This window comes from Melitaea cinxia, chromosome 19, assembly GCF_905220565.1.
Source record: "Melitaea cinxia chromosome 19, ilMelCinx1.1, whole genome shotgun sequence".
NCBI classification, from domain to species: domain Eukaryota; kingdom Metazoa; phylum Arthropoda; class Insecta; order Lepidoptera; family Nymphalidae; genus Melitaea; species Melitaea cinxia.
Genome location: NC_059412.1, coordinates 11,928,403 through 11,941,480, shown reverse-complemented (window position 1 = coordinate 11,941,480; position 13,078 = coordinate 11,928,403). Strand labels below are relative to the sequence as shown.

General features: G+C 35.3%; 2 protein-coding genes across 2 annotated transcripts in view; one reads left to right on the top strand and one right to left on the bottom strand.

Annotated features, from left to right (window-relative positions):
- The window catches only part of LOC123662618 (myotubularin-related protein 5), a 113,078-nt gene extending 110,177 nt beyond the window's left edge, over window positions 1-2,901 (top strand). The window contains exons 38-41 of the mRNA XM_045597434.1: window positions 629-755; window positions 1,368-1,447; window positions 1,764-1,846; window positions 2,656-2,901. Of these exons, the coding sequence (XP_045453390.1) occupies window positions 629-755; window positions 1,368-1,447; window positions 1,764-1,846; window positions 2,656-2,748 (383 nt within the window). The 3' untranslated portion in view covers window positions 2,749-2,901. The remainder of the gene's footprint in view (window positions 1-628; window positions 756-1,367; window positions 1,448-1,763; window positions 1,847-2,655) is intronic.
- A 6,121-nt stretch (window positions 2,902-9,022) lies between these two features.
- Window positions 9,023-11,669, bottom strand: LOC123662894. The gene is made up of 4 exons (XM_045597674.1): window positions 11,579-11,669; window positions 10,326-10,484; window positions 10,009-10,173; window positions 9,023-9,285 (listed from the first exon to the last, which is right to left on the bottom strand). The coding sequence occupies exons 1-4, from the start codon at window positions 11,645-11,647 to the stop codon at window positions 9,112-9,114; spliced, it is 567 nt and encodes a 188-aa protein (XP_045453630.1). The 5' UTR covers window positions 11,648-11,669; the 3' UTR covers window positions 9,023-9,111.
- Window positions 11,670-13,078: the final 1,409 nt, after the last annotated feature.

The window sequence follows — 13,078 nt, the reverse complement described above, 5'->3', positions numbered from 1 at the left end:
CCTGCAACACCAGAGGCATCGCAAACGCGTTGCCGACCCTACCTCCAATCCCCCCAGGAGCTCTGGTCACCTTACTCACCAACAGGAACACAATACTGCTTGAAAACAGTATTATTTTGCTGTGATCTTCTGTTAGGTCGAGGTACTACCCCAGTCGGGCTGCTCCATGTTTTGAGCAGGAAATTCCTGCTGTGCCCTACTCAGTTTTAAAATTACCACTTGCTGACAGCTCGCACCGCGTACACGCGAGGAGTGAGGTAGCTGGGGCTACCGGGAGTGAGGTAGCGGAGGGGAAGTACCTCGACCGTACAGAAGATCACAGCTAAATAATACTGCTATAAATCAGTGTTGCGTTCCTGTGGTGAGTAAGGTAGCCAGAGCTCCTAGGAGGAGTTGGGAGTAGAGTCTGACGTTTTTAAGCGGTGTACACTTATTAGACGAAGTATGCTCTTGTTTTTTACCAAATATCCACTAATTCGTACATCACTACGATAAATAATTCATCAGTTACCAATAATTTAAGCACAAAAATTTAATATTTGACTTTCATTTACATACCTACAAACGATTCTAAAGAGAAAACCTAATTTTTTCCAAGGCGGTTAAAATAATATATTTATTATTTTAGGCGTGGCAACACTACAATCATCATCCCAACAATACTACGAGCAGTTTTCTTCCAACGTAGCGGAGAACCGCACTCACGAAGGACACCTATACAAGCGTGGCGCCTTGCTCAAAGGATGGAAACAGAGGTACAGCTTAGAACGTAGAACTTGGTCCAATTATCACTGTGTACTCGTAAATTTTAGTGGCTTGTCAAGTAGTAAAAATAAACTCAAAACATCAAATTATTAAGTAGTCGATGTGTGGCTACAGTAGTAAAGAATATAGCCACCCCCTGTCTTCCCGTTTGTGTTGTAAGAGGCGACTAAAGGATAACACAATTCCACTACCACCTTGAAACTTAAAAGGCGACCGATGGCTGGATAACCATCCAACGGCTGGCTTTAAAATACACAGGCCGAAGACGCTGCTACTCGTCTTCGGTGCGACAAAGCCAGCCCTGTGTTCACCAAACCCGCCTGCCCAGCCTGGTGACTATGGGCAACACACATACACACATGAGTACACGCCATTTTTGGCGCGAACTTGTTGAGGCCTATGTCCAGCAGTGGACTGCGATAGGCTGAAGTGATGATTAAGTATGATTGGGTTTTTTGTCAAATACCATCCATAAATAACTATACCACCATAAATATACTTTTTAATTTAAAAAAAGAGAAGATATAGAATATTCGTTTCAAAAAATAAAAAACTGCAATTTACGAAGCTACATAATAATTTAATTACAAATCATTTTTCAGATGGTTCGTGCTTGACTCGATAAAGCATCAACTGCGATACTATGACGCGATGGAAGATTCGCACTGCAAGGGGTTCATTGGTAAGTAAATTTATATTTAGTTACGGGACATTATTATATTTATTAATATTTAAACATTATTTTGTAAAACAACCCGTGTTTATGATTTATTATGATGTAAATTTTTATTAAATACATAAATAAATTGGTCCTATACTCCTAACCAAGAGTATTTTCTCTTACAAAAGAGAAAGATTGGAGGTTGATCTACTTTTCACAAATTAGTCCGTAGTCGGCAGATTACGAATTACCAACATCAGCTTTTCAAATAAAGGACCCAAGTAGTATAAAATAATAATAGTAAGTTAAAAAACAGTGAAATAATGCATCTTTCCAGACTTAGCAGAGGTGCTGACGGTGAGTCAGGCGCCGCCCGCTCCCGGCCCGCCCAAGAAGTGCGACGATCGCTCCTTCTTCGACGTGAGTACACTCCCATCCCATCCACCATTCGAACTCATCCTTCACACTTATCACTCGCACTCACCACTCACACTCACCACTCACACTCACCACTCACACTCACCACCATACTCACACTCACCACACACCACCCACCACACCACTCAATACTCACCATTCACACACTCACCATTCACACGCTCACCATTCACACGCTCACCATTCACACGCTCATCATTCACACACTCACCATTCACACGCTCACTATTCACACGCTCACCATTCACACACTTACCATTCACACGCTCACCATTCACACGCTCTTTCCACTTACCACCGATCACATTATCCTACCACTTGTCATATGAGGTTTTATTGCCTATTACATCTCTTTCTAGTTCCTAAAAATACTTACATACAATATACCTCTGCTTTAGAATGTATATCATATTATTATTATGTATTAAAGTTACCTTTACGTGTTACAGCTAGACTTCCTTTTACTGTCGTTACAGAGTGCCTAGTGCGAGTTTTGTTTAATCCGTCTTGCAATAACGGGCGTAAATTTTAACTTCATTTTGTATGGGAAATTCGGGCTCTCAACCGAGTTCTCGCGTTTGCCGCTAGATGACTCTATATCGATTGTATCGTATACTATTCTTTATCGTCTAGGCTGCACTGTTTAAATTCCCATACAAAATAACCTTCACGTATAAACGCGTTTCTGTCATTCTTCTGTAAATAAAACTCGCACTAGGCACTCAGATATTAAATAGTATGTTTGTATTATGTTAGTAGTTACGAATTAAAATTCTTTTATATATCCACAGCTGCGGACGAGCAGACGAACTTATAACTTCTGTGCAAGTGATGCGACCGCGGCGCAGGAGTGGATCGAAAAACTGCAGGCTTGTCTGCAGTAGAGCCACCGAGGCACAGGGGTTAAGGGGCGCAGGGGTCCAGGGGCACATGACTGGACACCTCTCGGACCCACTCTCGTTTTGTATATTTGTATTTAATTTAAAATTTATACAAAATTTTAATTGAAAAAAAAATAAAGATTTATTTTCCTTGCATTGATTTAATTTTCGTTTTATCGAAGTACGTATGAAGATAATGTGTCGCGACATATCAAAATTGGTGTTGCTTTACTGTGTTTGTTGATAAAAATATGATATTAATATTGCAATTACGTTCCGTTTGTCCGTCCCGGTACGATTGGCCGTAAACGATTTAGGCGTAACGATTCAGGATGTTCGAAATTGATTCGATCGTGAAATAAAGTATAGTTTCAGTATGAATAACGTGTTGTTCAGCCATCTTGTTTCGCGGCGCTGTGTGCGTGTCACTTGTAAATATGTAACTTGGTTTTGTTTGATAGTAGCGCGGCATTCGCTGTCTAAGTAACGCGTGTTCCTATTTATAAATAAATAGACGCTTAACTTTCAACGGCCTCCAGTAGCATTTGCTCCTGTATTGGGGGTCTGGAAACTCACACACGAACTCCCAGACCACGGTAAACATCTTTATAGCCAGTAAAAATGTCTGTCGTGAGCCAGTGCTGACCGCTGCGCTAACGCGTCGTATATTTGAGTTCAGTCGATAAAAATAAAACTTGATATTATTTTGCAGAGATATTGTATTATTTTAAATCTGAAAAACAAGAGAAAGTCATATTAACTTTGATTAGTATTAAATATCTTGTCACACGTGTGATACATACACAAGCGTAACACAGAACCACGTACATAGATGACTTACGTTATTATTTATACTAATTTCATAAACATTACTGTTATCTATGCAATATCAAAATAAGATCGTTATAATTTTTATTTCTTAAAACTATAAAAAAATAATAATAAACGTTAATACATACAGAAATATTCTATGAACACGTATAACTCATCAAAATAACAATACCTATAATTAGTAATTTTACAATCATATTAATTGTAAAAAATAGTGTGCTTAACACAGCAAGATAGAAGTGAAAACTTTATGGGCAATTGCAATTAAGCAATAACTTAATAAGTACCGAGTTCGCCCGATCGCGCCTTTCACCTCAGAGCGTGACGGATCAGCCTAATTTACTACCTACGAAAAAATGTGTGTGCGGTGCGCCAAAAGTTTTCACTTCAAAAAGAATAAAAAAAAAACGAATATCTCCGCTTAGAGATAAAATATAATAATTTTCACGATAGCGTTCTAGTGATCAAAATTGATTTCATACTAAGGTTGAGATACACCGAACGCTAAGCGATGTATCGTATACTAGCTATCAATATATAAAGGACGATACAAGCTAGAGGCGTTGATTAAATCACATATAACTACACTATATACAAAAAATCAGTCAAACCGAAGCAATACTTTAGATACGACTAAGTCAAACCACCGCTTCTATGAGTGACTTTTTGTATGTAATATGTAGCATATATGGTTGTATGTAATGTAGTTTGTTAATAAACATAAATGAAATATCGTTACGTTGGTTATTTGTAAATATTTTATATAAGTTACTGTTGTGTAAAGACTTTATGTTCCATTATGAATATTTTTCGTTCGAATGTTCATTATTATTTTTATACGTTTAAACGTTACGTGTGTAAATTGTCTATATCATCACAAGTTAGCGTAGTTGTAGTTCGACGTTCTAGACTATTATATAGGGTGTTCGACTGACTGCGTTCCTTCAAATAGGGGTTCTGTGGGTATTAGAGATGACGTTCCATGTGAAAATAAAACTTCTAACTTTTTTTTTAAATTTACTATTACTTAACTACGAGCTATTCTGGCAAGGTACTTCTGCGTAACCGTTCAAAACTCTTTTTTTTTGCCCCTATAAAACATTGATAAAGTGAAATATTAATACTAACTGCCGCATACAACTTAAGAACTGTGTATGGAAACAAATTCTTTCACTCGTAGAATGTTATAAATTATAGCCGTGCTTACGCGCTATGAAATGTATCATGCGGAACGAGTCTATCAAAGTAGCTCGTCTATTTATACAATGTTTTGTTTTTAACGCGGGAGGTGATCTATTGCGCCGACAGAACCTTTCATTTGAAGGAACGCGGTTAGGATTCGAACACCTTATATAGATATAATTTAATGGGAATCTCACGGGAGCCCGCACTATTGTTACTCATTGATCGTTTTTGTACGTTTCTTTGTAAATATGTTTAGTATCCGTGTTGACATGTCGGTGCGTCGTGACGGTTAGACGTTATTTTGTAATTATTACGAATTTTTTAAATTGTCAATTTCATTTTTTTTTTAATATTTTTTGCATTTAGATCGTTACGGCGCGTATGTTGTGACGCGTAGGTTGATTTTCTATTGCAATTGTTCTCATCAGATGTCATGATTTGTATAATTTATATTAATATATACGAGATAATACTTTTTAAATGTCTGTGTAGTGATGTCTGGTAAGAGAAGTTATTTAAAAAAAAAGCATGTATCATTTATGATTATATTTCGATGTCAGTGGAAGGCTAGTTCGCACTACGCTTAGTACTTGGTCAAGTCACTGTAAAATACAAATGATACTTCTAATGAACTGTAATAACAAGTTCAGACGTGTTGACGATTTACTCTCTACTATGCTCGTGAAAGCTTAAAATGCGGGTAGATTCACAAAATCACTAGATAATAAATTTATTGAAAATATGACAAAGTTTTTAAGGTTCGTTCATAAATTATGTCTTTTAGGCTATTATTAGCTTATTAGAAGTTAGTTCTAGTACTGTAATCGATGGACTAGAGAATTTTGGACTGTAGCCACTATTTTAGTCACTCAAATGCCTTCAACTTATTTAACAATACTACTAGCCAGTTGCGAACTAGCCACATGATTATGTTATCTTTAATTAATGTGCGTCAGGAGATTATTGTTGTGCCAAATGCACAGAGTGCGCTGCAGTTGCTCAGGACATTCGTACAAAGATACTGTTTCATCATTTTTATAAGTCTTGTTTTACCTTCCTTTTTATATGTCGCAAATAAAATCATTAATTTGCGTTTTTATTAACTGCCTAGTCTTATCACTAAATTTTACGTTATTTGTAGCTAATTTTACGGTAGCTATGTCCTCTTTGGTACATTCAGCTAATATAGCCATAAAATAATTAATATATAAGACCAGTTGCGATCTTTTTATGAAATAGGATATATTTTTTTTATCAATATGTTTACATTAATCACCCTAATCATATCCTAAGTTAGATTTAATATTTTTCGCTTAAATAGCCGAATGTCATTCAAATAGTGCTCTCAAGTGGCACCGTTTATTATAAAGATTATTTAGTCAATAAAAAGGCGAATTAAACAATTTAGCTGCAACATATACCTCTTTTAATACTATACATTAATATAATTTTGTTTACGCGTTTCCTATTAATTGTGTACATAGAGGTTTACCTTCTAAGGAGCATATCAGTAAGTGTTTAGACGTTGACGTGAAACAAGGCTTGTACTTGGTGTAAGCGCTCCGTGCTTGACTAAATTATATAATACGTGTAGTGTAGCTTCGCTTAGACAATCTGACCGGACAAAGACTCGATATCGACTGCTAAACTCGCATACGTATACGATCTTATATCCATTTTTTCTTCATTAAATATATTTAAAAAAGTTTTTCATATTAAGAGTTTCAAAATAATAACTACAAGTATGTTTGGGTGTTAAGTAAATAATTGCGATTTTAGCGGACGATATCTTGCAATGTATTCATTTCTGTAACCAGACGTTGGGATGATTCTCTGTAACAGTGCACTGCGTACTATCGCAATAAAGAGATTTTTAAACGAATGTTTTTTTTTTCTATTTCAAAATCAATGATAAACATTAATCCAGATGTGTTAAAAGGGTTTTTACTGCAACACTAAACTGTTCTGTTTCTGTTTTGTCTGAGACATGAACTTTTGAAGAAGAAGTGGCCACTGTATCTGGATTCTCCAAATGTCGATTGAAATTCGTGGAGTTTATAGCCTTGATTAAATGTTTTCTTGAGTGATTTTCTCGAAGAAATATTTATTTTTCCTCGAAGGACCAAAAAAAACTGTATGGTGCTGTATGGTTGTCTATGGTTGAGTGAGAGATGACATGTGAGGGAAGGTTATCAGGGAAACCAAACCCAATGAAAGTCGAATTAACACTTAAGTTTATCAAGATTATTTTGAGTGTATATAGGCAGAAGTACAGACGTCATCCGCAGCAAACAAATAACAATTTCATTAGAAATCTGCATCAGTCAAATAACAATTTCGTAATAAATCAGCTAAATTAAGGAGGTTATTAGTTTGCAAGACAATCACATTGCTCAATTTGCGTTAACCCGTACAAATATCTATCTTTATTTTTGATTCATTTAGTTTATCAAAAAAAAAAATCATTTCATTTATCAAAAATAAATTAAATTTATAGACGAGCAGCTGATAAGCTGGTGTGTCTATGTCAATTACGTTGAAAAAATCATTTTCGCAGAAGTGACAGCTTCTCTGATTTTAACCAGCTATTGAATGGGTTTTTGAAAGCATTAACTGAAGTGGCCAAAACAATTTCTTTTGGTAACTTGTTCCAATTCAAACCACTCTATTGCAGAGGAAGTTATGTGCGGCTTGTTATCTATCTTAAATTTGATTCATCTAATTTAAATAAAGCAAAATATTATAAATATTTATTTATATAGGTATATAATTTGTTACAATGTTACAATCTATTTATTTATTTATTTAACAATTTATGTACACTAGGATAGCAAAAGGAAATAGCTCTTATAAACAATGCTGGTACATAGGCACTACTTATCCCATGATGGAATCTCTTCCAGTAGTCCTGCTACAGGAAATTTATAAAACAGTCGCAAAATTAGCGTGCACAATCTAAACATATTAAGAAAAAAATATACAATAAATACATAATTATAAAATATATATATGCACACATACATAATAATGTATACACACGTAGATACAAATAATACGATACTTATACATACACGCATACACATATACGATACGTAATATAATACATACGATAATATATTCTAATACGCATAAGGACACTTAATTAAATTGATTTTAGACTAGGATTGATTAAGGTAGAATTTTCTCACTCTTATCTTAAATAGCGATAGTGTTTTGCAATCGCGAATTTCATATGGTAGGGAATTCCAAAGTCTAACGGAATGTACAGTAAAGGAGTTAGAATAAAAATCTAGTGCGTCATCTTGAGTCAATTACTAGAGTATTAAAATCCATCGTTTTCTTTTTATGTGCCCACAAATAGTGTTATCCGATACGACACAATTGTGAAAAAAACATTTTTTTTATATAACTAGGTCGGCAAACAAGCGTACGGCTCATCTGATGGTAAGCGATTGTCGTAGCTTATAGATGCCTGCAATACCAGAAGCATCTCAAGCTAATGCCAACCCTATCCCCAATTCCCCCCAGGAGCTCTGATCACCTTACTCACCAACAGGAACACAATACTGCTTGAAAACAGTATTATTTAGCGGTGATCTTCTGTAAGGTCGTGGTACTACCCCAGTCGGGCTGCTCCAGATTTTGAGCAGGAAATTTCATGCTGTGGCTTACCTCAGTTTATCAGTTACATAAACTTTTACTGTTTCTACCATACTCGAGTTGCTTGATGAAATAAATTATTTACTAATATGGAAAAAAAATAACAAGATTTATTTACCTACATACGATTCAGCCTATAACATCCCTCTGCTAGTAAGAGGCTTCTACCTCAATGTAGGAAAAGGATTGGAGCTTAATCCACCACACTACTTCATTGCCGGTCGGTGGATATATTTCCTACTACGTGAGTATCGATCGCTATCAAGTATTTATGGTAATGACCGGGACCGACGGCTTAACGCGGCATGGTGGGGAGACCCACAAGGACAGACATCAAAACCGGCAGGAAATAGCAATCGAACCCGCGAACCGTCGGTATTTTAGTCGACTATTCGCACCACTACACCAGAGCGGTTGTTGGTTAGCACTTTGGACTCTGTGAGAAAGTAATGCACTAAAATTTGATACTTATATCACGGCTTGGATAAAATTGTAGTAGCGAGGAGGTTGAATAGCGGTTGTTGTGTGAACTTTAATTTTTAAAGTAATTCTTTTTTTGTAAATTATCAAAAGATAATGAAACGACGTTCAGATTATATATCTTTTATTTCAACTTACATATAAACAATAAAATTAGTTACTGAAACAATAAAATATAATAAAAATTTTTATCAAAAACGCTAGAAACCATCAATCATCACACGAGTTGTCATCATCGAATTTATTGAATTCCATAACCATTTTGATGCAGCCGACTTTGTCAGATCCGCGCATTAAATACCCTACGCCTTCGAATTTACCGTAAAAACCATCCCGGGGCAGTTTACAATAATCAATCATGAAATCATCTACGTGATATTTTCCCTGGAACATTAAAATATTGTGAATAAATATTATGTTACAGACATGTGACGTGCGTCTTATTATATGAAATATAGCTACGAATGTGTATGTATTTAACAATTGCTCACACTTCTTAGTTGGAATTCTAAATTAAAAGCTTAATAAAATCCTCAGAAGCATGCTAGATAATAGCTGTGCTCCTCCCTGTTTTCCTTATTCACTCACTCACTTCGGCCTAATACAGACCACTGCTGGACATAGGCCTCCACAAGTTCGCGCCAAAAATAGTCACCACGCTGGGTTGGTGACCGCAGGGCTGGTTTTATCGCACCGAAGACGTTGCTGCCTGTCTTCGGCCTGTGTATTAGCCCTTAGTCACCACGCTGGGCAGGCGGGTTAGGTTTTGCCTACTAGCGATATATTTTTGACACAATTTATATGGAGCTTACATCAAAATACTATCTAAAGCAAATTTATCTAGTAAGCAAATTCAGAGATTGATACTCTTAGAAAATTGAAACTGGCCGTTAGTCGTTACTTTATTTATTTAGACAAGCTTGTTACAGTGTAGGAAAAAATCAAAGTTTGGTTACGCCAAGTTAAATTTGTCGTAGGTAATGTACCCTTATACTCTCTTGATAAAGATCGTATTTGTGATTATAACCATACGAGTATATATGCTACTGTTTAACAATCTTTAAATTGTGGTTTCTTAAAAAATAATAGATATTTTAACATGTTTACCTTTGGGATCGGAAACTCCGGTGGGTCAATGTTAGCTAATGTAAGCGCGTTAATAATATTCTCTTTGCTGCCGTATTGTCGAATCATGTTCGCTACGCTGTTGTCTGAGAGCACCTGGGATGGCTTGCATCCTCCGTCGACAAACCTACATATTTCCACAAGTGCCTAAACATTAAATTAAAGTTACTATCCTAAGGTTGTCTACTCATAAAATAATTCTCTGAAATAATTTAAAATTAATTTTGTTTAGATGCTTATTGCGACTTTTTAGTCGCCTGAGGTAAACCCAAATTATTTTTTATTTATTATTAACTTGCCCCATAATTATCACCGATGTCGTTCAGAAAATCGCCATCGGCGGAGATTCCGTCGTGTGTGCGATTCAGTTTGTGCTTGTAGAGATCAAGTGTTATAATTTCCTCTTTTAACTCTATAGAACATTTATCTAAACTCGTCAGCGACCACACACCTGGACCCTGTTGTAACAAAATGAGTTTGAAATTGTATTTAATATTGATCCATTTATCCATTTATTATCGTTAGCGTTCCTCTGTTGGAGTGTACCAGAACATATTATAAGTACCTACTATAATGTATGACTTTTAACAACTAAAATTATAGTACAAATGAGTACCTATAGTACCTACGCTACGCTTCATCCTGTAATATCCCGAACGATAGGTGCAACTGATAACAACCGGGACCAACAGCTTAACGTGCTTTCCGAGGTATGGTGGGGAGACCCACAAGGACTGCACAAACACCCAGACCACGGCAAACGCCTGTATGGCCAATACAAATGTTTGTCATGTGAGGGGTTCGAACCCGCAACCGCCAACGTTACAGCCACAAACCAGTGCTGTGACCGTTGCGCCAACGGGTCGTCTACTAAGGTTACTAATTAATTGTCATATACAATATTTATGTAGTAAAGGTGAAGAGCTAATATATAATTTATATAAATAGATAGAGCATGATTAATAGCTTTTTTTACTCGATTCTACAAAGGAGTTGCATCTATTACCACGACCAAATTTTTTTAGAAGCTAGTAATACATTCAGTAATATAAATCGTGAATCATGTACAACATAACTTATTACCTAACAAGTAGAACTTCATGATCGAAACGCCATATTTTTGGTATATAGATATTATTCATTTTAATTGATAAGCTTATTTTTATTATTTTTATATTTCTTATATATAAATCTTGTCGTGACAACAACAAACGCCAAAAAACTAATTGTCTATTAAGATACAAATCGAAAGTTAAACGTGTGTATCTATAGGTACATTTCGGAGATTCATTTCAAGTATATGCAAAATAATACTGTTTTCAAGCAGTATTGTGTTCCTGTTCGTGAGTAAGGTGACCAGAGCTCCTGCGGGGGATTGGGGATTGGGTCGGCAACGCGCTTGCGATGCTTCTGGTGTTGCAGGTGTCTATAAGCTACGGTAATCGCTTACCATCAGGTGAGCCGTACGCTTGTTTGCCGACCTAGTGACATAAAAAAAAAAGTGAAGGGCAAACCTATTTATTACGGTAAAAATAATATAATATCATCTCACCAACATATTTGCCTTGATCTGAAGGACATAAGAAACAATTAAAGGTAGCGATGATGTTAACCTCAACATGGCGACACGCAGGCTGAGCAAATAAAATAGATATGCCCTGACACTTTATAAATACTATGTTTGGCCTTGAACACTGAACTGCTTGTGCCAATTCACCCGCATTTACCACGACAGTTACGCTTCATGGGTCGTAGTGTTTCTTTTTATAGTCTGTCCTCTTTCACAACAAACTTGCTTTAAATATTCTATGTGACGTTGGCGAAACATCCGTTCTCGCTTTGTGTCATTGAAAGCCAATACTAAAGATGATGAAGAAGGCTTTACATTGTAGAAACTCTTTCTTTAATCTTCATTCTGAAATGATAAAAGGTTCAGATTAGTGTAAAAAACAAACAGACAAACACTTCTAGTTTAATAAGTTATAAATTAGTGTCGTGTACAGAGGTGTTTATAGAGTTAGATTGATTCATAGTTATTGTATCTCTACATGTATTTGCGAACACGCGTTCGTGAGAACACGAAGTAGATACGATCTTAATAAGGGACAATTTTCATAAATATAATGTTACATCGCTTGTAATCTGTAGCTTTAGAAATAATGAGTCCCATTTAAATCTAATAAGTTCATATCTTTTAAATTACTATAAAAATATAAGTAGAAATGTGGTAGTAATGCTTCAAAATATACATATATAAGAAGCTTTAGAAGATTTTACGTCTAAAGCTTTTATTTAACTAAATGACAACATATTTATTTTATTGTTTAAGTTATAGATTAATAGAGATTAGGTGTCGTACTACAACAAATTTTCCACCCTTAATCTTATAGTTTTTGTATTTTTTTTCCAGATCATAAATATACCTATGACATGTTCCGTAACTAGATTTATAAAAAATTGGTGTACATCAAGGGTGACATCTTACTTTTGCTACAGACATATATCAAGCTAGCTACTTTGAACTCAGTTTTTTTAGTCACATTAGACTGATGCACAGACTACTTGCAATACGATTACGATATCGATTACGGTAAGTGCTTATGTTTTAAAATAAAAAATATATATTTAGCTTATTTTTCAGGTTTTTAAATATTTTTTTAATGGTAAAATTATAAGACTGGAAAACCATATGAGTTTATTATGGTTTACTATGGAGCTACCATATTCTTTTGTATCTCTCATGTAATTTTGTACAGTTTTGTACAAATATGGTATTTTTGCTTGAAGAATACTTTTCTTAAATTGATTAACATTCTTGTTTCGAATTAGCTTTATATGCTGCTGTTGCAATGTTGCGTATGCTGTTGTATAATAATAATAAAAAAATAGCTGAATGAGATACGGCAATTTACTTCTATCTTGAATTAGGACCGACATAAATGGATTTTATGCTCCAGAGGATTCGTTAGTATTTTAAGATCAGAAAACAATGGCTGCCTCAGCTAACTTAACTCATTAAGCTTTTTTTGTTGTTGTAATAAACGTTTTTATT

Bases quoted from the DNA above. Each gene is read 5' to 3' on its own strand.
- LOC123662894 (XM_045597674.1), bottom strand. From the start codon at position 11,647: ATGTTGAGGTTAACATCATCGCTACCTTTAATTGTTTCTTATGTCCTT. The intron at 10,485-11,578 runs GTGAGATGATAT...TTGTTACAACAG, and splicing joins AGATCAAGGCAAATATGTTG to GGTCCAGGTGTGTGGTCGCT. The intron at 10,174-10,325 runs GCAAGTTAATAA...TTTAATGTTTAG, and splicing joins ACATCGGTGATAATTATGGG to GCACTTGTGGAAATATGTAG.